This window comes from Bombina bombina, chromosome 4, assembly GCF_027579735.1.
Source record: "Bombina bombina isolate aBomBom1 chromosome 4, aBomBom1.pri, whole genome shotgun sequence".
In the NCBI taxonomy this organism is placed as follows: domain Eukaryota; kingdom Metazoa; phylum Chordata; class Amphibia; order Anura; family Bombinatoridae; genus Bombina; species Bombina bombina.
The window spans coordinates 467,725,605-467,750,709 of NC_069502.1; the positions used below are offsets into that span (position 1 = coordinate 467,725,605).

A 25,105-nucleotide genomic window follows, 5' to 3' on the forward strand; every position below is an offset into this window, starting at 1 on the left:
ACAAGCTGAGCACAGTTATTCTGCACTGTGTAAAAAAAAAAAAAATATAAACACAACATAATCAGCAAAAACATTATTCTTTAATTTGCATTTACACCAACAGCTAAATACAATGTTCCCTGACACTGTTTTGTAGAAAACCTTACTAAGCAGCATAGTACAGGCTATTGCTCAAGTGTTAAAAAATGTCGGCAGCCTGGATACATTGTGTGTTGCAGTAAAAACTATGTGCACATGAACACGTTCACAATATAGAGGGAGCGCTTAAACTAGAAAGAACTAAAAACGCCACAAAAACAAATTTCTCGAATTATGAAAAATGAAGAATACATACCAAAAGGCAGAACGGAATGCTCTTTGAAGTCATTCAAAGCTCCCTTTAATCTTTCAATATCCTGTAGAAGTAGTAGGGTCTTAAGATGATGTAACATGTTCACATCTGACGGAGGAATGGCAGCGTTCTTGATCTGGCTCAGAATGTCAAGAACAATATCAAAGGACAAAGCAGAATCTGAACATTTTGATTTACCTTGAAAAAATGATTTAAAAGGGCACATTTTAAAATGTTAACAGAAAATAATTGATAGCTACACCAATAAAAAAATACAGTTGAGGAATTAGACTAAACCTTTAATACAATTAAAACTTCAGGATCAGAACTCAGGATAGTGGATAGGCCTCAAAGGGAAAAGTTAATTCATTTACCCATAAATTAAACATAGTAAAAACACAACAAGCATTATTTATCTTGCCTACTTTCAGTATAATTAGTAATTTGCCTCCGACAATTGTGGCTTTTTATCGACTGAAAGGCGAGTGCACACACTGCAGATGCTTCATTTAAATGATCCTGCTTCTTGCTACACATTGACCAGGGCTAGAGTTTATTTACATCTTGACCACAGCCAAGGAGACAAGATAAACATACTTATAAAATGAGTATCATTGGAGTACTCAAAAATAACAAGACAGTTTTGTTTATGTTGCAGTTATGGTAGCTTCCAGGTTGGTGGTCCACTTTCACATTAAAGGAATATGAAACCCAATTTCTTTCCTTCATGATTCAGATAGAGCATGCAATTTAAAACAACTTTATAATTTACTCCTATTATCAATTTTTCTTTGTTCTCTTGGCATATTTATTTGAAAAAGCAAAAATGTTAGGGGTCGGCCTATTTTTGGTTCAGCCCCTGGGTAGCGATTGCAGATTGGTGGCTACATTCAGTCACCAATCAGCAAGTGCTACTCAGGTGCTGAACCAAAAATGGGCCGTCTCCTAAGTTTACATTCTTGCTTTTTAAATAAAGATACCAAGAGAACGAAGAAAAATTTATAATATGAGTAAATTAGAAAGTTGTTTTAAAACGCATTCTCTATCTGAATCATGAAAGAAGAAATTTGTGTTTCATATCCCTTTAAGCCTGCCACTGATCTTTACACATTTCGGTGATATAAAGGGTCCTGTCGTTTCCTCTGGTGTCTGTTCTTGCCTGGCGACTACATTATGGTGTGCTTCTTGTCTACTTAAACTCCTGACCTGACTTTTTTCTGCCTTCCCTGCTTGCCTCCCTGCGCACAACCTGTACTCTCTCACAATTTTGCCTGATAGTGTTAGGCCATTGGATTGCTTGAGCATTTAGCTGTTAACTTACTTCCATCTAAAAGATATTCATTACTGCAGCTGTATACGCTTCACTGCAATACATAATACTGCAGTACCACTACTGAAAGGAACTGCCCAGATGCTTTGTAAAGGCTAAATTGCTTTACTGTAAAGGCACTCAGCACATCACCTATTACAGCTGCGTAGTTAAAGGGCCATGAAACCCAATTTTTTTTCTTTCATGATTTAGAAAGAGCATGCAATTTTAAACAACTTTCTCATTTACTTCTATTATCTAATTTGCTTCATTCTCTTAATATTCTTTGCTGAAAAGCATATCTAGATAGGCTCAGTAGCTGCTGACCTCGTGTGATTGGCTCACCCATGTGCATTGCTATTTCTTTAACAAAGGATATCTAAAAAATGAAGCAAATATTACAATAGACGTAAATTGGAATGTTGTTTAAAATTCTATTCTCTACCTGAATCATGAAAGAAAAAAATTGGGGTTTAGTGTCCCTTTAAGATGACTATTGCAGAGCCACTCAATAAAGCATCTTTTGCCCACTTGGTTGAAAAGCTAATTACAATAAGAGTTCCCTGTTTCACTGCTGAATAAAAAAACCTGTTTCTGCATATAATCTTGTCTCTTTAATATAGCTCCTTGCTTCCTGCTTTGGAGGCTAAACCCAAGTCTATCCAGAGTGCTATCATTTAAACCACACCCTATATCATAATATGATTAGGAGTCATCAAGTTGCATATTAAATATAACAAACATACTGTCAGCGAAGTAAATTTCTTGAGTTGCTTGAAAGAAATCCAGAAGTTCATCAGACTTTTTCCTTTGGTCTTCAGTAGCCTGATCACTGGATTTATTAAGAGTCTCTTTATCCGGCACACCTTCCTCTGGCTGATATACAAAATCCACAGCACCAGCTCTGGGCAAGAGTCCAGCTGCCTTCATCCTTTCTTTTTGACGTTTTCTTTGCAGTTTCCTTCTTTTGTTTTTATTAATAGTTCCACTCTTAACTGTTTCACCATGTAACTTTCTTTGCAGAGTTTGAGGGTCTGCTGGAGAAATACCACCTTTCTTTTTTTTCCTCCGCCTTCTATGCCTCAAGGCATTCCCTAGAAAAAGAAAAATAGCAAATTAAATTTGTTTTTGTGTGTAAATAGCCATTGCAGTCAGGAGATTTCCCTTAGCTTGGGTTCCAGAAAAAAAAATCCTCAAAAATATCTCATCCAGAAGGATCTGCAAACTACTGTTTGATAATAGCCCATGAAGGAACCAATCCAATACAAATATGTAGACTGAGTGCAAAACGTCAGCTTTCTCAGACATTTATTTTTGCTACACCAATCTGTAGCCTCAGTAAGAGGTGAGACACATTATGTCCATATTACTGATGTCTTCTCTACTACTCTCTTCCTTTTCACCTTCCCCATCCATATAAATGTTTTCTTTACTTTTTAATTTAAACATTTAAAGTCGCTTATAGTCAGTGACTATTATCATATTTTATTGTTGGGTTGTGGTGTACGTTTTAATAATCGTAAAATGTCCATAGTGTCACAACTAATAAAATATAGGATTACGCAGTTAGCAATGGCAACTGTGGGGACAAATCAGTGATAAGAGAACTTATGCCAGGTTAGAATAATGCAACAAGTGTGATAATACAACTAACAAACCTAGTTCCAAATGAAAGATAATACAACTATAAATATCATTCTCGTATACTTGGATTATAAAAAACAAACAAAAAACCCACATAATTTATGCTTACCTAATAAATAAATTTCTTTCATGGTGGTGAGAGTCCATGAGTCTTGACATGTGGGATTCAGCTCCTGGCCACTAGGAGGAGCCAAACACCAAGCACTTTGCAACCCTTTCACCTTCCTGCATATCCCAGGTACGTCATTTACCTTATGCAGCACCCCTCCACTGTTAAATCCATGTCCATGCAGCTGCAGCAGTATACAGCAGAGAGCCCATCCAATGCAGGTATCGAGTACGCAGATGATTGCAGTAGGAAATACCTATGTCCCTCGGGGGTGGGGGGGTGAGGCTAGGGATGAGTCCATGTGACCCTGAGGGTAGTTACAGCTGAAATACTGTGCACATAACAGGGTATTCCTATGTCCCTGCACCATTCATCTGCTGTGAAGAGTCTTTTCTGTCTTCTTCGTAAATTATACTTCGGACTCTGGGTCTCACATAGGTCTGAGCTACCAATTTGTAATCCATAAGAAAGTAGCTGGGACAACAAGTGTGCTGGGTGCACCACCTGTAATGGTCTACTTAATACAAAGTTTTTCACCCATTCTTCTACAAATAAAAAGTTTGAGATCTGACATAGAGTAACCTGCACAACGACTTATATTGTTTATCTATTACATTGTCCGTGCGGGTTATTCTATGTCGGAAAAACTATTGACGACCTCCAGACTTGTATGGCCAACCACCGCACTTCAATTCGTATGGCCATAAAAAATGGCGAGTCGGAGCAACCTGTTGCCTGACATTTTGCAATGTTTGGTCATGTGGTCTCAGATTTGAGGTACGTGATTATTGACCATATCCCTCCTCTTACTAGAGGAGGAGATAGGGGCAATTTATTGTTACAGCGCGAGTCCAGGTGGATATTCAACCTGGGTACTTTGGTGCCCAGGGGGTTGAATACCCACCTGGACTGGCATTGCTTTCTGTGATCTGTACTATTTATAAAATGCAATTCTCTATACAGACTGCTAGATCTATGACAAATTATGTTGCACTCTATATAAAATTAGCTGTATAGCTCTGTATGTTTTCTATAGATTTTCTGACAAGAGTCCTATTTAGGTATACAAATGTTGTAGTTTGCTAAATAGTTTTTTTCCCTCAGCAAAGGTGGATGTTGTTAGGCTTAGATATATGCCAGTAACTTTTGCATAATAATGATAGGGATAGCTTGACTACAATGTATATATTTTGTCTTGTTAAAATGCCTAAACAGTTGCCACTTTTCTATGTTTTAGATATGTCGCTTCCGGTAACCATGGTTACGGCCGGACCTGCGCAGTGGAGCGGTCATGACGCCATGGTAGTTCTGGTTTGCGGCTGAAGTGTTCACGGCGGTGGGGTTATAAAGGTTCTGGTATTTCTTGTTTGTATTTTGTATGGTCTGAGGACAGGGCTAACACCCCGAAACGTTACTAATAAATTCAGCTTTAATTTACAAGACCCGGTGAGTGCTTTCTATTGGATTGGACTATATACTCTGACTATGGACTATGCTCTGTGCAAAGGGATTGAATTGCTCTGCACAGGCTATTCAAGTTCCTCTACACCAAAATCATCAAAATATGTCTGGACCTCGCTTTGTGCACAGGGGCACAGTCATGCTGAAAATAGGAAGGGGCCTTCCCAAAACTGTTGGGAAGCATCTAATTAGGTGGCCATGCAAGGAAGTTGCAGGACAACCTATTGTTATTGTCAAGATTATTATTATTTTTAGGTGGCCATGCAAGGAAGTTGCAGGACAACCCATTGTTATTGTCAGGATTATTAGGTGGCCATGCAACAAAGTTGCAGGACAACCTATTGTTATTGTCAGGATTATTATTATTAGGTGGCCATGCAACGAAGTTGCAGGTCAACCTATTGTTATTGTCAGGATTATTATTATTATTTTTATCATTATTCCGCCAAACTTATACTATTGCCCATAACTCTTGAACTGCTAATGCAAAGCTCTTGAAATCAGGTATGCTGCTACAGCCTATTGCTCTGCTACATCTCATGCAATATTGAACTCATAGGTCATAAGGTTACGCAGCCATATTGTTTTTTGCGACAAATTTCGAAAACTGCTTAATACTGTTTAGCTCTGGAACTGCTTATGTTACAACTTTGAAACTTGCTGTGCTCAGTGCTACTATGACCTAGATTTGCCATTGCTCAACAAAAGTGCTTTGGTCACATGATGTAGCAGCCATCTTGCATTGTCCGAAAATCTTTAAACATCTTCTTCTCTTAAACCGCTTAGTGCAATAAAGCGCAATTTTGCACATATGCTCCTTGCAAGGTCCTCTACCAAGTTTGTTCAAATTGCGTTTTTTCCATAATCAACATGGCTGCTGTGAGACATTAACCTTTTTATCACCATTTATTTGCGTAATTTTGCACTTTATACATTAGTTTTACAATATTTAACCATATTACAGTGTAATAGACACATGATTACACATAGTCATAACCCTCAAAGACAATATTGCAGTTAAAATTTGCATTGCGCAGTCGCCGTCGTGAAATAAAACATTTGCAAATTTTCATGAAACTTCTGCAAATTGTAGAGGTCTATAGTGAGCATTACTATGTGCAATTTGAAAGCCATACAATGCATAGCTTGGCGGCCATTTTGTTTCGTATGCGCTGTTTTTAAAAACTACACAAATCTTCTTCTCCGAAACCGCTTATGGCACAGACTTGAAATTTTGTTTACAGACGTATCTTATGACTAACATTCAGATTTGTTCAAGAGACGTTGATAGGTCATGTGATTCGGCAGCCATTTTGAATTGTTCAAAAACGCTTAACGATATTTTTAAATTAATAATAAAACAAAAACCGTTTTACAAACAAATTTCGAAAACTGCTTAATACTGTTTAGCTCTGGAACTGCTTATGTTACAACTTTGAAACTTGCTGTGCTCAGTGCTACTATGACCTAGATTTGCCATTGCTCAACAAAAGTGCTTTGGTCACATGATGTAGCAGCCATCTTGCATTTTCCGAAAATCTTTAAACATCTTCTTCTCTTAAACCGCTTAGTGCAATAAAGCGCAATTTTGCACATATGCTCCTTGCAAGGTCCTCTACCAAGTTTGTTAAAATTGCGATTTTTCCATAATCAACATGGATGCTGTGAGACATTAACCTTTTTATCACCATTTATTTGCGTAATTTTGCACTTTATACATTAGTTTTACAATATTTAACCATATTACAGTGTAATAGACACATGATTACACATAGTCATAACCCTCAAAGACAATATTGCAGTTAAAATTTGCATTGCGCAGTCGCCGTCGTGAAATAAAACATTTGCAAATTTTGATGAAACTTCTGCAAATTGTAGAGGTCTATAGTGAGCATTACTATGTGCAATTTGAAAGCCATACAATGCATAGCTTGGCGGCCATTTTGTTTCGTATGCGCTGTTTTTAAAAACTACACAAATCTTCTTCTCCGAAACCGCTTATGGCACAGACTTGAAATTTTGTTTACAGACTTATCTTATGACTAACATTCAGATTTGTTCAAGAGAAGTTGATAGGTCATGTGGTTCGGCAGCCATTTTGAATTGTTCAAAAACGCTTAACGATATTTTTAAATTAATAATAAAACAAAAACCGTTTTACAAAAATGCTTTATTTTTGCCATGTTTATTGACATCTATGGTGACAATTATTGTGCATAATATGGTCTGGCAGCCATTTTGTTTTATGCAAAATTTTCAAAAATCTATTTTCTCTGCAACTGCTTATGTTAGAACTGTGAAACTTGCTGAGTAACCTTATATTGTGACCTAGAGTCACAGTTGTTCATGTTGAAGGAATTGCTCACAAGCTGTGGCAGCCATATTGGTTTACGCGAAAATTTCGAAAATGTGTTTTCTTTCCAACCGCTTATGTTAAAGCTGTGAAATTTGCTGTATAACCATATATTGTCACCTAGATTTACATTAGATCGTCATGAAAGTATTGGTCATATGGTGGGGCAGCCATCTTGAAAAACGCAAAAATTTCGAAAATGTGTTTTCTTTCCAACTGCTAATGTTAAAATTGTAAAATCTTCTATAAAGCTTTATATTGTGACTTAGCTGCTTGTATGCCATTGCAATGTCGATGCGCATGGCCACCTCTATCGCTGCTTGCAGCTACATTTATTAGGTGGCCAGCAACAAAGTTGCAGGACAACCTATTGTTATTGTTCGGATTATTATTATTATTATTATTATTATTCTTTTTATTCCGCCAAGCTTTGTATTAAATTGCCCATAACTGCTTAACTGTTTTTGCAAAGCTCTTAAAATCAGGTATGCTGGTACAGCCTATTGCTGTGCTACATCTCATGCAAAATTGAACTCATAGGTCACATGCTCTGGCAGCCATATTGCTTTTTGCGCCAAATTTCGACAAACGCTTACAATTTTTTAGCTCTGGAACTGCTCATGTTACAACTTTGAAACTCGCTGTGCTTAGTGCTACTATGACCTAAAATTGCTCTTACTCAAGAGAAGTGCCTTGGTCACATGATGTGGCAGCCATCTTGCATTTTGCGAAAATTTTCAAACATCTTCTTCTCTTAAACCGCGTAGTGCAATGACGCGCAATTTTGCACATATGCTCCTTGCAAGGCCCTCTACCAAGTTTGTTCAAACTGCGATTTTTCCATAATCAACCAGGCTGCTGTGAGACATTAACCTTTTTATCGCCATTTAATTGCATAAATTTTGCACTTTATACATTAGTTTTACAATATTTAACAATATTACAGTGTAATAGACACATGATTACACATAGTCATAACCCTTAAAGACAATATTGCAGTTAAAATTCGCATTGCGCAGTCGCCTTCATGAAATAAAACATTTGCAAATTTTCATGAAACTACTGCAGATTGTAGAGGTCTATAGTGAGCATTAGTATGTGCAATTTGAAAGCCATACATTGCATAGCTTGGCGGCCATTTTGTTTCGTATGCACCATTTTTAAAAACTATAAAAATCTTCTTCTCCGAAACCGCTTATGGGACAGACTTGAAATTTTGTTTATAGAGTTATCTTATGACTAACATTCAGATTTGTTCAAGAGAAGTTGATATGTCATGTGGTTTGGCAGCCATTTTGAATTGTTCGAAATTGCTTAACGATATATTTAAATTAATGATAAAACAAAAACCGTTTTACAAAAATGCTTTATTTTTGCCATGTTTATTGACATCTATAGTAAGCACTATTGTGCATAATATGGAGGCTGTATATCTTACGATCGGGCAGCCATCTGGATTACGCGAAAATTTTGAAAGTCTATTTACTCTACAACCGCTTATGTAAGAACTGTGAAATTTGCTGTACAGTCTTATATTGTGACCTAGATTCACAATTGCTCATTAGGAGAGAATCAGTCACATTATGTGGCAGCAATATCGGTTTTATGTTTACCGTAATTATTTGTAATTCAATACTTCCTCTTTTGAGTCAATTGCTCACAAAACACAAATTACTTATGCTAAACTCTTGAAATTAGGTATGCTGGTACAGCCTATTGCAATGCTTTATCTTATGCAATATTGAACTCATAGGTCATAAGGTTACGCAGCCAAATTGTTTTTTGCGACAAATTTTTTTTTTTTTTGAAAATAATTTTTTTATTGAAGTTAAAGCATATATCATCTAAACAGTGACTCGCCCTAAAACAAAAGTTACAATAAAGAAAATAATACATTGTCTATACATAGGCATTATTGAGAAAGCAATATGCACATACAGCAAGACAAAATACATTTCAATCTTGGTTATGAGGATAGACAATATCTTTGGCGAGATAAAATAGAACTTCTTTTTATAATATCAGCGTATGAACTCCACATTCTAACAAAATATTACCTAAGACCATATTATCAGCCTGTGGAGGGTTAGCATAAGTATCAGCCACTCTTGGGCCAAGATAAATAGGGGGAAGGGGATATTCAGCGGGTAAGCACCGCTATATGTATAGGAAAAGGAGGTGGGAGGGCGGAGCCATATATAAGTAAGTATAAATAGCATAGGGTACCAGGTACCCGGGGTGGGTTTAGGAGAGTTCAACCTTAGGGACCATAGATCTGGCTTCTGGATTACTAAAAAGATAAGATTGATTAGATATGCCCTATAGGATTAGTCTAATCAGGAGTAGGCAGTGGGGCAAAGTGACATAACATTAGGTGCAGTATCTAAATAGTAGCAAAAGGTTACTCTGCTGAAACATTCAGGGGGGCTCAAAAGTTGCATAAATACCTCACAAACAAATGCATACATGTCACAGTGGCAGCACTTCACATAGGTGTTCAGAACTGACCCAGAGAGTAATGAATCCGGTATCATATAAACTTATCCAAGCATTACGTATCAAGCGTGTCGACTAGCTGAAATGGAGTATGATATATAATACACCTTCCATAGGCCATTTGAGAAGACATTAAACAGTTATATCTTGTAAATATAAAAACAAACATTTCTCATTTTGGTGACTAATAACAGTTAAGAAGATGTAAAACAGTTATATCTTGTGCATTAAGTGTAATATACAAATAAGGTGTTCTAATTGCAGAACAGACATATCCACTATATGCAAGCTATATACTTATAAGAGCATGCTAATGTCACAGTATAGTGGAGTTGGTATTGTCATATATGCACTATATTGTCGCTACATAGCAGGGCTGGGTAAACGTAACCTATAGCTGGCATGTTACTGTTATAAGGCAGTAGTAGATTACTGCATTAAGGGCTCTACAGGAGAACTTGAGGTTTAATACTTAAATATATATAACTTAGTCAGGTAGGAGTAGAAGAATTCCTCAAATATCTTAATTCAGGGCCATAGCAGCTCTTGGGAGCAGTGTAATACCAAAATGCAACCTAACATATATGGTTTAAAGCAAAAATGTATTATGTGGCAGATGACCAGTAAGTACGGGGACAGTGGGGATAAGGGCATAGTACATGTAACCATTGTGTCAATATCTATAAGGTACTTACTCACATAATAGAGTGTACCAATCTATATTAGAAAAAATCATTGTCCCCTACCTTAGAGGTTGCTAGTCGTATAATACTTCCACTATATAATACCACCTATGTTAGAGTATCTATATATCTAACCTAAAAATTTAGAGGCGAAATATTTGCGCCAAGATGTGCCGCTATTACACTTGGAAATTGAGCATCGTATTATAAACAGGCAATTTAGTATAGTAAGAGGACCTAAATGAGCACTCTGTTTGCTTAAGCAGCAGCTGCAGACAGCATAGTTTTCCTCCGTGTGCATAAATTTATATTACAGACATAGAGATTGGCAATAATATACAACACATACCTCCAGGTCGCATAGCTAGCTTAGTAGGTATCTTGAACATTTTAACCTTATCTGGATCTAAGCATATGAGGGAAAAAAGGAATAATAACACATGAAAGATAATAAAAATTTCCAAAACTGCCATCCGAAATTTTAGCAGGTACTGACTGCACATCTAACAAATATTGCCGTATATTAGGCTTATCAATGCAAATATAGTATTGAAATCTCTATACAAAACAAACTTCAACATATAAGGAACCTTATAACATTCTACATATAGTATGGTACTCTACTCAGCTGTTAGAAAAAATGAGTCATGTACTAGATCATGTAGCATGTGAGAATATAGAGTAATGTTTCGCATAACAAGCTAAATATATATTGGAAGCAAGAAATCAAATATTGAGGTACACTGTAACTTTTATCATCAGCAGTAAATCTGGGCACCTGTACTATATGAGTACTCTGAATATAAGTCCCAGACAGGCATCTAGTGGGAATGTATATGCGTATAACAGAGTCCCATAACATAGTTCACCATATTATGCTGTTCTGAATTGTGATAGCTGTAGCAATCTTGTACCTCAAACATACGAGGTCATTGCTTTGAGTATGTCGTTTGGTATGTTAAGGAGGACCATAGAGGTTGAATCTCAATTAAGAAATCATAGGAGCAGTCTTATCTAGATTTGTCTCCTATTAGCTTGAACGGACAGTACAGGCGCCTAGCTAATGCACGCATCTTATGGCAGTTATCAAATAGACTGAAGCGAGTCCCAAAGTGCTACCGCTATTGTCGAGCAAATGATCCAAGTAATTGCAGGGAGATCTGGAGATTAGTATCTAGGAGACAGTAGCCAGACTAAGTGCATAGTATAGCCGTTCCAATACTTGATGGTATATGCAAGTGGCGCAAGTGTCCCAGGCCTGACTCTCACTATATCCTCTGCCCGGTACGAAGTAAATCCGGCCACCCGGATCGTAGGGGCATTTTAGTGTGTCACTGTGGGTTATGTTATCCCCACTATGGATTTCTCCCTTCGGGGAATTACAGTGCGCTCCCCCAGCATTTGATAATGGCAGACCAGCGGCCAAAGTACTTTCAGTAGCAGGATCGCTGTTCAGAATAGCGGCAGCTATGTTGTAAGTATCTGAGCGGGAGATTTTCAGGTTGGTGCCGTGCTGCTGTATGGCCAAATTATTTTTACTAGTAGCGCGTGGGCCAAGCAGTCCCCTCTCGAATGATGCCACCTCTAGTACCTTAACTGTACTTTCATGCGGTATCCGATCTTCCTCTCTGCTAGCGGTGAGGGGTTCAGCTTGCCTGGTCTGCGTCCTTGGGTCTTCATCTCTGCTTTCCGCCATCTTGGTTTTCAGATCATCTCCTATGGCACATGGCGCTCTAAGCATGGATGTTAGCTCGAGGAAGTTGCCTTGCATCTGTCTCGCTAGCTGCGAAAGAAGCATCCGAATCTCGTCCATGGTCAGCAGATAGAGAGCTACAGATGTAGCCGGTGTCGGCTATAGCGGAATCAGAGCCACCCTGCAAATCATATACGATGCACAAGTCCCCTCTCAATAAACTTCTGTTGCACCTTATCAGTCGTTTGTGCTAAAATGCCCTAGAATCAAGGTAGTCACTGATATGTTAAAGAAACTTAGATTTTTTGCCCTAAATATATATGTATTTAGGCTTTAGATGAGGAGCTCAACATATATGCGTCTGGGCTCAACGGCTGTTGGCTCCGCCCCCCTTTTTGCGACAAATTTTGAGAACTGCTTAATAATCTTTAGATCTGGAACTGCTTATGTTGCAACTTTGAAACTTGCTGTGCATAGTGCTGCTATGACCTAGATTTGCCATTGCTCAACAGAAGTGACTTGGTCACATGATGTAGCAGCCATCTTGCATTTTGTGAAAATCTTTAAACATCTTCTTCTCTTAAACGGCTTAGTGCAATAAAGCGCAATTTTGCACGTATGCTCCTTGCAAGGTCATCTACCAAGATTGTTACAATTGCGATTTTTCAATAACCAACATGGCTGCTGTGAGACATTAACCTTTTTATCACCATTTAATTGCGTAATTTTGCACTTCATACATTAGTTTTACAATATTTAACAATATTACAGTGTAATAGACACATGATTACACATAGTCATAACACTTAGAGACAATATTGCAGTTAAAATTTGCATTGTGCAGTCACCTTCGTGAAATAAAACATTTGCAAATTTTCATGAAACTTCTGCAAATTGTAGAGGTCTATAGTGAGCATTAGTATGTGCAATTTGAAAGCCATACATTGCATAGCTTGGCGGCCATTTTGTTTTGTATGCGCCATTTTTAAAAACTATAAAAATCTTCTTCTCCGAAACCGCTTATGGGACAGACTTGAAATTTTGTTTATAGAGTTATCTTATGACTAACATTCAGATTTGTTCAAGAGAAGTTTTGAATTGTTTAATATTGCTTAACGATATATTTAAATTAATAATAAAACAAAAACTGTTTTACAAAAATGCTTTATTTTTGCCATGTTTATTGACATCTATAGTGAGCACTATTGTGCGTAATATGGAGGCTGTATATCTTACGATCGGGCAGCCATATTGGTTTACGTGAAAATTTCGAAAGTCTATTTTCTCTGCAACCGCTTATGTAAGAACTGTGAAATTTGCTGTACAGTCTTATATTGTGACCTAGAGTCACAGTTGTTCATGTTGAAGGAATTAGTCACAAGCTGTGGCAGCCATATTGGTTTACGCAAAAATTTTGAAACTGTGTTTTCTTTCCAACCGCTTATGTTAAAGCTGTGAAATTTGCTGTATAACCATATATTGTCACCTAGAGTTACATTTGTTCATGTTGAAAGTATAGGTCATATGGTGTGGCAGCCATTTTAAAAAACGCAAACATTTTGAAAATGTGTTTTTTTTCCAAATGCTTCTGTTAGAACTGTAAACAGTTGTTGTATAGCTTTATTTTGTGACATAACTACTTATATGGCATTGCAAAAATGATGCGCTGGCCACCTCTATTGCTGCTTGCAGCTATATTTATTTTTTTTATTATTATTATTATTATTATTATTATTATTCCGCCACTTTTTCTATTGCCCATAACTTTTGAACTGCTAAAGCAAAGCTCTTGAAATCAGGTATGCTGGTACAGCCTATTGCTCTGCTACATCTTATGCAATATTGAACTCATAGGTCATAAGGTTACGCAGCCATATTGCTTTTTGCGACAAATTTCGAGAAATGCTTAATAATCTTTATCTCTAGAACTGCTAATGTTACAACTTTGAAAGTTGCTGTGCTCATTGCTGCTATGAACTACATTTGCCATTGCTCAACAGAAGTGCCTTGGTCACATGATGTAGCAGCCATCTTGCATTTTGCATAAATCTTTAAACATCTTCTTCTCTTAAACCACTTAGTGCAATAAAGCGCAATTTTGCACATATGCTCCTTGCAAGGTCCTTTAGCAAGTTTGTTAAAATTGCGATTTTTCCTTAATCAACATGGCTGCTGTGAGACATTAACCTTTTTATCGCCATTTAATTGCGTAATTTTGCACTTTATACATTAGTTTAACAATATTTAACAATATTACAGTGTAATAGACACATGATTACACATGGTCATAACCCTTAAAGACAATATTGCAGTTAAAATTTGCATTGCGCAGTCGCCTTCGTGAAATAAAACATTTGCAAATTTTCATGAAACTTCGGCAAATTGTAGAGGTCTATAGTGAGCATTAGTATGTGCAATTTGAAAGCCATACATTGCATAGCTTGGCAGCCATTTTGTTTCGTATGCGCCATTTTTAAAAACTATAAAAAATCTTCTTCTCCGAAACCGCTTATAGGACAGACTTTAAATTTTGTTTATAGAGTTATCTTATGACTAACATTCAGATTTGTTCAAGAGAAGTTGATACGTCATGTGGTTTGGCAGCCATTTTGAATTGTTCAAAATTGCTTAACAATATATTTAAATTAATAATAAAACAAAAACCGTTTTACAAAAATGCTTTATTTTTGCCATATTTACTGACATCTATAGTGAGCACAATTGTGCGTAATATGGAGGCTGTATATCTTACAATCGGGCAGCCATCTTGGTTTACGTGAAAATTTCGAAAGTCTATTTTCTCTGCAACCGCTTATGTAAGAACTGTGAAATTTGCTGTACAGTCTTATATTGTGACCTAGATTCAAAATTGCTCATTAGGAGAAAATCAGTCACATGATGCGGCAGCAATTTCGGTTTTCTGTTTATCGTAATTATTTGTAATTCAATACTGCCTCTTTTGAGTCAATTGCTCACAAAACACAAATTACTTATGCTAAACTCTTTAAATCAGGTATGCTGGTACAGCCTATTGCAATGCTACATCTCATGCAAAATTGAACTCATAAGTAATATGGTTAGGCAGCCATTTTGTTTTTTTGCAACAAATTTCGAGAAACGCTTAAAAATATTCAGCTCTGGAACTACTTATGTTACAATGTTAAAACTTGCTTTGCTCAGTGCTGCTATGACCTAGATTTACCATTGCTCAACAGAAGTGCCTTGGTCACATGATGTAGCAGCCATCTTGCATTTTGCGAAAATCTTTAAACATCTTCTTCTCTTAAACCGCTTAGTGCAGTAAAGCACAATTTTGCATATATACTCCTTGCAACATCCTCTACCAAGTTTGTTCAAACTGCAATTTTTCCTTAATAAACATGGCTGCCGTGAGACATTAACCTTTTTATCGACATTTAATTGCGTAAATTTGCACTTTATGCATTAATTTTACAATATTTAACAATATTACAGTGTAATAGACACATGATTACACATAGTCATAACCCTCAAAGACAACATTTCAGTCAAAATTCGCACTGCGCAGTCGTCTTCGTAAAATAAAACATTTGCCAATTTTCATGAAACTAATGCAAATTGTAGAGGTCTATAGTGAGCATTAATATGTGCAATTTCAAAGCCATACAACGCATAGCTTGGCAGCCATTTTGTTTCGTATGCGCTGTTTTTAAAACTACAAAAATCTTCTTCTCTAAAACCACTTATGGCACAGACTTGAAATTTTGTTTACAGAGTTAGCTTATGACTGACATTCAGATTTGTTCAAGAGAAGTTGATACGTCATGTGGTTTGGCAGCCATTTTGAATTGTTCAAAAACGCTTAACAATATTTTTAAATTAATAATATAACAAAAACCGTTTCACGAAAATGCTTTATTTTTGCCATGTTTATTGACATCTATGGTGAGAATTATTGTGCATAATATGGAGGATGTATATCATGTGATCTGGCAGCCATTTTGTTTTATGCGAAAATTTCACAAATCTATTTTCTCTGCAACTGCTTATGTTAGAACTGTGAAACTTGCTGTATAACCTTATATTGTGACCTAGAGTCACATTTGTTCATGTTGAAGGAATTGGTCACAAGCAATGGCACCCATATTGGTTTACGTGAAAATTTCGAAAATGTGATTTCTTTGCAACAGCTTATGTTAAAGCTGTGAAATATGCTGTGTAGACATATGCAGCTTGTATGCTTTGCAAAGGCGATGCGCATGGCCACCCCTATCATTGCTTGCAGCTATATTTAGGTGGCCATGCAACGAAGTTGCAGGACAACCTATTGTTATTGTCAGGATTATTATTATTATTATTATTATTATTTTTTTTTATTATTATTATTATTATTATTCCGCCACTTTTTCTATTGCCCATAACTTTTGAACTGCTAAAGCAAAGCTCTTGAAATCAGGTATGCTAGTACAGCCTATTGCTCTGCTACATCTCATGCAATATTGAACTCATAGGTCATAAGGTTACGCAGCCATATTGCTTTTTGCGACAAATTTCGATAAAACGCTTAATAATCTTTATCTCCGGAACTGCTAATGTTACAACTTTGAAACTTGCTGTGCTCAGTGCTGCTATGAACTAGATTTGCCATTGCTCAACAGAAGTGCCTTGGTCACATGATGTAGCAGCCATCTTGCATTTTGCGAAAATCTTTAAACATCTTCTTCTCTTAAACCGCTTAGTGCAATAAAGCGCAATTTTGCACATATGCTCCTTGCAAGGTCCTCTACCAAGTTTGTTAACATTGCGATTTTTCCATAATCAACATGGCTGCTGTGAGACATTCACCTTTTTATCGCCATTTAATTGCGTAATTTTGCACTTTATACATTAGTTTTACAATGTTTAACAATATTACAGTGTAATAGACACATGATTACACATAGTCATAACCCTTAAAGACAATATTGCAGTTAAAATTCGCATTGCGCAATCGCCTTCGTGAAATAAAACATTCGCAAATTTTCAAGAAACTTCTGCAAATTGTAGAGGTCTATAGTGAGCATTAGTATGTGCAATTTGAAAGCCATACATTGCATAGCTTGGCGGCCATTTTGTTTCGTATGCGCCATTTTTACAAACTATAAAAATCTTCTTCTCCGAAACCGCTTATGGGACAGACTTGAAATTTTGTTTATAGAGTTATCTTATGACTAACATTCAGATTTGTTCAAGAGAAGTTGATACATCATGTGGTTTGGCAGCCATTTTGAATTGTTCAAAATTGCTTAACGATATTTTTAAACTAATAATAAAACAAAAACCGTTTTACAAAAATGCTTTATTTTTGCCATGTTTATTGACATCTATAGTGAGCACTATTGTGCGTAATATGGAGGCTGTATATCTTACGATCGGGCAGCCATCTTGGTTTACGCAAAAATTTCAAAAGTCTATTTTCTCTGCAACCGCTTATGTAAGAACTGTGAAATTTGCTGTACTGTCTTATATTGTGACCAAGATTCAGAATTGCTCATTAGGAGAGAATCAGTCACATGATGCGGCAGCAATATCGGTTTTATGTTTATCGTAATTATTTGTAATTCAATACTGCCTCTTTTGAGTCAATTGCTCACAAAACACAAATTACTTATGCTAAACTCTTGAAATCAGGTATGCGGGTACAGCCTATTGCAATGCTTTATCTCATGCAATATTGAACTCATAGGTCATAAGGTTACGCAGCCATATTGTTTTTTGCGACAAATTTCGAGAACTGCTTAATAATCTTTAGCCCTGGAACTGCTTATGTTGCAACTTTGAAACTTGCTGTGCCTAGTGCTGCTATGACCTAGATTTGCCATTGCTCAACAGAAGTGCCTTGGTCACATGATGTAGCAGCCATCTTGCATTTTGCAAAAATCTTTAAACATCTTCTTCTCTTAAACCGCTTAGTGCAATAAAGTGCAATTTTGCACATATGCTCCTTGCAAGGTCCTCTACCAAGTTTGTTCAAATTGCGTTTTTTCCATAATCAACACGGCTGCTGTGAGACATTAACCTTTTTATCGCCATTTAATTGCGTAATTTTGCACTTTATACATTAGTTTTACAATATTTAATAATATTACAGTGTAATAGACACATGATTACACATAGTCATAACCCTTAAAGACAATATTGCAGTTAAAATTCGCATTGCGCAATCGTCTTCGTGAAATAAAACATTTGCAAATTTTCATGAAACTTTTGCAAATTGTAGAGGTCTATAGTGAGCATTAGTATGTGCAATTTAAAAGCCATACAACGCATAGCTTGGTGGCCATTTTGTTTCGTATGCACTGTTTTTAAAAACTACAAAAATCTTCTTCTCCGAAACCACTTATAGCACAGACTTGAAATTTTGTTTACAGAGTTATCTTTTGACTAACATTCAGATTTGTTCAAGAGAAGTTGATAGGTCATGTGGTATGGCAGCCATTTTGAATTGTTCAAAAACGCTTAACAATATTTTTAAAAATGCTTTATTTTTGCCATGTTTATTGACATCTATGGTGAGAATTATTGTGCATAATATGGAGGCTGTATATCATGTGATCTGGCAGCCATTTTGTTTTATGCAAAAATTTCACAAATCTTTTTTCTCTGCAATTGCTTATGTTAGAACTGTGAAACTAGCTATATAACCTTGTATTGTGACATAGATTCACATTTGTTCATGTTGAATGAATTGGTCACAAGCTATGGCAGCCATATTGGTTTACGCAAACATTTTGAAAATGTGATTTCTTTGCAACCGCTTATGTTAAAGCTGTGAAATTTGCTGTGTAACTGTATATTGTGACTTTGCAGCTTGTATGCTTTGCAAAGGCAATGCGCGTGGCCACCCCTATCGATGCTTGCAGCTATATTTATTATTATTTTTTTTATTATTAGGTGGCCATGCAACGAAGTTGCAGGACAACCTATTGTTATTGTCAAGATTATTATTAGGTGGCCATGCAACGAAGTTGCAGGACAACCTATTGTTATTGTCAAGATTATTATTATTTTTTTTATTATTATTATTATTATTCCGCCACTTTTTCAAGTGCTTATAAAAACAACAGCATAACTCAAAAACTCATGAAACTTGGCACAATGCTAAAGATCTATGCTGTGCATAATCCTATTCAACATAAATCTCATTGGTCATGTGATCTAGCAGCCATATTGCTTTTTGCGACAAATTTTGACAACCGCTTGAAAATCTTCTTCTCCAGAACCGCTTATGTTACAGCTTTGAAACTTGCTGTGTGTACTGCTGTACTGACCTAGAATAAAGTTTGTTCAAGAGAAGTGCTTTAGTCACATGACCTAGCTGCCATTTTGAAATGTGCGAAAATCTTTAAACATCTTCATCTCTGCAACCGCTAAGTGCAATGAAGCGCAATTTTGCACATGTGCTCCTTGCAAGGTCCTCTACTAAGTTTGTTCAAACTGCGAATTTTTCATAATCAACATGGGTGCTATGAGCCATTCGCCTTTTTATCGCTGTTTAATTGCGCAAATTTGCACTTTCTGCATTATGTTTACACTATTTAAATATATTACAGTGTAGCAGACACATGAGTACACAAAGTCATGACCCCTAAAGACAATATTGCAGTAAAAATTTGCACTGCGCCGTCGCCTTCGTGAAATAAAACATTTGCAAATTTTCATAAAACTTCTGCAAATTGTAGAGGTCTATAGTGAGCATAAGTATGTGCAATTTGAAAGCCATACAATGCATAGCTTGGCAGCCATTTTGTTTCGTATGCGCTGTTTTTAAAAACTACAAAAATCTTCTTCTCCGAAACCGCTTATGGCACAGACATGAAATTTTGTTTACAGAGTTATCTTATGACTAACATTCAGATTTGTTCAAAAGAAGTTGATAGGTCATGTGGTTTGGCCGCCATTTTGAATTGTTCAAAAACGCTTAACAATATTTTTAAACTAGTAATAAAACAAAAACCGTTTTACAAAAATGCTTTATTTTTGCCATGTTTATTGAGATCAATGGTGACAATTATTGTGCATAATATTGAGGCTGCATATCATATGATCTGGCAACCATTTTGTTTTATGCGAATATTTCGAAAAATCTATTTTCTCTGCAACTGTTTATGTTAGAACTGTGAAACTTGCTGTATAACCTTGTATTGTGACCTAGAGTCACAGTTGTTCATGTAGAAGGAATTGGTCACAAGCTGTGGCAGCCATATTGGTTTACGCGAAAATTTCGAAAATGTGTTTTCTTTGCAACCGCTTATGTTAAAGCTGTGAAATTTGCTGTATAACCATATATTGTCACCTAAAGTTACATCTGATCATGATGAAAGTATTGGTCATATGGTGAGGCAGCCATCTTGAAAAACGCAAACATTTCGAAAATGTGTTTTCTTTTCAACTGCTAATGTTAGAATTGTAAAAACTTCTATAAAGCTTTATATTGTGACTTAGCTGCTTGTATGTCATTGCAATGTCGATGCGCATGGCCACCTCTATCGCTGCTTGCAGCTATATTTATTATTATTTTTTTTATTATTATTATTCCGCCACTTATTCAAGTGCTTATAAAAACAACAGCATTACTCAAAAACTCATGAAACTTGGCACTATGCTAAAGATCTATGCTGTGCATAATCCTATGCAAAATAAATCTCATAGGTCATGTGATCTAGCAGCCATATTGCTTTTTGCGACAAATTTCGACAACCGCTTGAAAATCTTCTTCTCCAGAACCGCTTATGTTACAGCTGTGAAACTTGCTGTGTGTACTGCTGTACTGACCTAGAATAAAGTTTGTTCAAGAGAAGTGATTTAGTCACATGACCTAGCTGCCATTTTGAATTGTGCGAAAATCTTTAAACATCTTCTTCTCTGCAACCGCTAAGTGCAATGAAGTGCAATTTTGCACATGTGCTCCTTGCAAGGTCCTCTACCAAGTTTGTTCAAACTGCGAATTTTCCATAATCAACATGGCTGCTATGAGCCATTCGCCTTTTTATCGCTGTTTAATTGCGTAAATTTGCACTTTATGCATTATGTTTACACTATTTAACTATATTACAGTGTAGCAGACACATGAGTACACATAGTCATGACCCCTAAAGGCAATATTGCAGTAAAAATTTGAACTGCGCAGTCGCCTTCGTGAAATAAAACATTTGCAAATTTTCATAAAACTTCTGCAAATTGTAGAGGTCTATAGTGAGACTTAGTATGTGCAATTTGAAAGCCATACAATGCATAGCTTGGCGGCCATTTTGTTTCGTATGCGCGTTTTTTAAAAACTACAAAGATCTTCTTCTCCGAAACCGCTTATGGCACAGACTTGAAATTTTGTTTACAGATGTATTTTATGACTAACATTCAGATTTGTTCAAGAGAAGTTGATATGTCATGTGGTTTGGCAGCCATTTTGAATTGTTCAAAATTGCTTAACGATATTTTTAAATTAATAATAAAACAAAAACCGTTTTACAAAAATGCTTTATTTTTGCCATGTTTATTGAGATCTATGGTGACAATTATTGTGCATAATATGGAGGCTGTATATCATAAGATCTGGCAGCCATTTTGTTTTATGCGAATATTTCGAAAATCTATTTTCTCTGTAACTGCTTATGTTAGAACTGTGAAACTTGCTATATAACCTTATATTGTGACCTAGAGTCATAGTTATTCATGTTGAAGGAATTGGTCACAAGCTGTGGCAGCCATATTGGTTTACGAGAAAATTTCGAAAATGTGTTTTCTTTCCAACCGCTTATGTTAAAGCTGTGAAATTTGCTGTATAACCATATATTGTCACCTAGAGTTACATCTGATCGTGATGAAAGTATTAATCATTTGGTGGGGCAGCCATCTTGAAAAACGCAAACATTTCGAAAATGTGTTTTCTTTCCAACTGCTAATGTTAGAATTGTAAAAACTTCTATAAAGCTTTATATTGTGACTTAGCTGCTTGTATGTCATTGCAATGTCAATGCGCATGGCCACCTCTATCGCTGCTTGCAGCTATATTTATTATTATTATTATTAGGTGGCCATGCAACGAAGTTGCAGGACAACCTATTGTTATTGTCAGGATTATTATTATTATTATTATTATTATTTTTTTTTTTTTTTTTTTAATTATTATTATTATTATTCCGCCACTTTTTCTATTGCCCATAACTTTTGAACTGCTAAATCAAAGCTCTTAAAATCAGGTATGCTAGTACAGCCTATTGCTCTGCTACATCTCTTGCAATATTGAACTCATAGGTCATAAGGTTACGCAGCCATATTGTTTTTTGCGACAAATTTCGAGAACTGCTAAATAATCTTTAGCCCTGGAACTGCTTATGTTGCAACTTTGAAACTTGCTGTGCTTAGTGCTGCTATGACCTAGATTTGCCATTGCTCAACAGAAGTGCCTTGGTCACATGATGTAGCAGCCATCTTGCATTTTGCGAAAATCTTTAAACATCTTCTTCTCTTAAACCGCTTGGTGCAATAAAGCGCAATTTTGCACATATGCTCCTTGCAAGGTCCTCTACCAAGTTTGTTAAAATTGCGATTTTTCCATAATCAACATGGCTGCTGTGAGACATTAACCTTTTTATTGCCATTTAAAAGCGTAATTTTGCACTTTATACATTAGTTTTACAATATTTAACAATATTACAGTGTAATAGACACATGATTACACATAGTCATAACCCTTAAAGACAATATTGCAGTTAAAATTCGCATTGCGCAATCGCCTTCGTGAAATAAAACATTTGCAAATTTTCATGAAACTTCTGCAAATTGTAGAGGTCTATAGTGAGCATTAATATGTGCAATTTGAAAGCCATACATTGCGTAGCTTGGCGGCTATTTTGTTTCGTATGCGCCATTTTTACAAACTATAAAAATCTTCTTCTCCGAAACCGCTTATGGGACAGACTTGAAATTTTGTTTATAGAGTTATCTTATGACTAACATTCAGATTTGTTCAAGAGAAGTTGATACGTCATGTGGTTTGGCAGCCATTTTGAATTGTTCAAAATTGCTTAACAATATTTTTAAACTAATAATAAAACAAAAACCGTTTTACAAAAATGCTTTATTTTTGCCATGTTTATTGACATCTATAGTGAGCACTATTGTGTGTAATATGGAGGCTGTATATCTTACGATCGGGCAGCCATCTTGGTTTACGCGAAAATTTCGAAAGTCTATTTTCTCTGCAACCGCTTATGTAAGAAATGTGAAATTTGCTGTACAGTCTTATATTGTGACCTAGATTCACAATTGCTCATTAGGAGAGAATCAGTCACATGATGCGGCAGCAATATCGGTTTTATATTTATCGTAATTATTTGTAATTCAATACTGCCTCTTTTGTGTCAATTGCTCACAAAACATAAATTACTTATGCTAAACTCTTGAAATCAGGTATGCTGGTACAGCCTATTGCAATGCTTTATCTCGTGCAATATTGAAGTCATAGGTCATAAGGTTATGCAGCCATATTGTTTTTTGCGACAAATTTCGAGAACTGCTAAATAATATTTAGCCCTGGAACTGCTTATGTTGCAACTTTGAAACTTGCTGTGCTTAGTGCTGCTATGACCTAGATTTGCCATTGCTCAACAGAAGTGCCTTGGTCACATGATGTAGCAGCCATCTTGCATTTTGCGAAAATCTTTAAACATCTTCTTCTCTTAAACCGCTTGGTGCAATAAAGCGCAATTTTGCACATATGCTCCTTGCAAGGTCCTCTACCAAGTTTGTTAAAATTGCGATTTTTCCATAATCAACATGGCTGCTGTGAGACATTAACCTTTTTATTGCCATTTAAAAGCGTAATTTTGCATTTTATACATTAGTTTTACAATATTTAACAATATTACAGTGTAATAGACACATGATTACACATAGTCATAACCCTCAAACACAATATTGCAGTTAAAATTCGCACTGCACAGTCGCCTTCGTGAAATAAAATATTTGCAAATTTTCATGAAACTTCTGAAAATTGTAGAGGTCTATAGTGAGCATTAGTATATGCAATTTGAAAGCCATACATTGCATAGCTTGGCGGCCATTTTGTTTCGTATGCACTGTTTTTAAAAGCTACAAAAATCTTCTTCTCCTAAACCGCTTATGGCACAGACTTGAAATTTTGTTTACAGAGTTATGTTATCACTAACATTCAGATTTGTTCAAGAGAAGTTGATAGGTCATGTGGTTTGGCAGCCATTTTGAATTGTTCAAAAACGCTTAACGATATTTTTAAATTATTAATAAAACAACAACCGTTTTTCAAAAATGCTTTATTTTTGCCATGTGTATTTACATCTATTTTGAGAACTATTGTGCATAATATGGAGGCTTTATATTATATGATCTGGCAGCCATTTTGTTTTACGCGAAAATGTCGAAAATCTATTTTCTCTGCAACCACTTATGTTAGAACTGTGAAACTTGCTGTATAACCTTATATTGTGACCTAGATACACAGTTGTTCATGTTGATGGAATTAGTTACAAGCTGTGGCAGCCATATTGATTTACGTGAAAATTTTGAAAATGTGATTTCTTTGCAACCACTTATGTTAAATCTTTGAAATTTGCTGTATAGCTATATATTGTGACTTAGCAGCTTGTATGCCATTGCAAAGTCGATGCGCATGGCCACCCCTATCGCTGCTTGCAGCTATATTTAGGTGGCCATGCAACGAAGTTGCAGGACAACCTATTGTTATTGTCAAGATTATTATTATTTTTTTTTTTTTTTAATTATTATTATTATTATTCCGCCACTTTTTCAAGTGCTTATAAAAACAACAGCATAACTCAAAAACTCATGAAACTTGGCACAATGCTAAAGATCTATGCTGTGCATAATCCTATGCAACATTAATCTCATAGGTCATGTGATCTAGCAGCCATATTGCTTTTTGCGACAAATTTCGACAACCGCTTGAAAATCTTCTTCTCCAGAACCGCTTATGTTACAGCTTTGAAACTTGCTGTGTGTACTGCTGTA

General features: G+C 36.0%; 1 protein-coding gene across 2 annotated transcripts in view; it reads right to left on the reverse strand.

Annotated features, from left to right (window-relative positions):
* ERICH1 (glutamate rich 1) overlaps positions 1-25,105 on the reverse strand; it is a 245,819-nt gene that overhangs the window by 33,313 nt on the left and 187,401 nt on the right. For both annotated transcript variants that reach the window (XM_053710357.1, XM_053710358.1), the window contains 2 exons: positions 2,387-2,734; positions 335-529 (listed from right to left, as the gene is read on the reverse strand). In XM_053710357.1, coding sequence (XP_053566332.1) covers positions 335-529; positions 2,387-2,734 — 543 coding nt within the window. The remainder of the gene's footprint in view (positions 1-334; positions 530-2,386; positions 2,735-25,105) is intronic.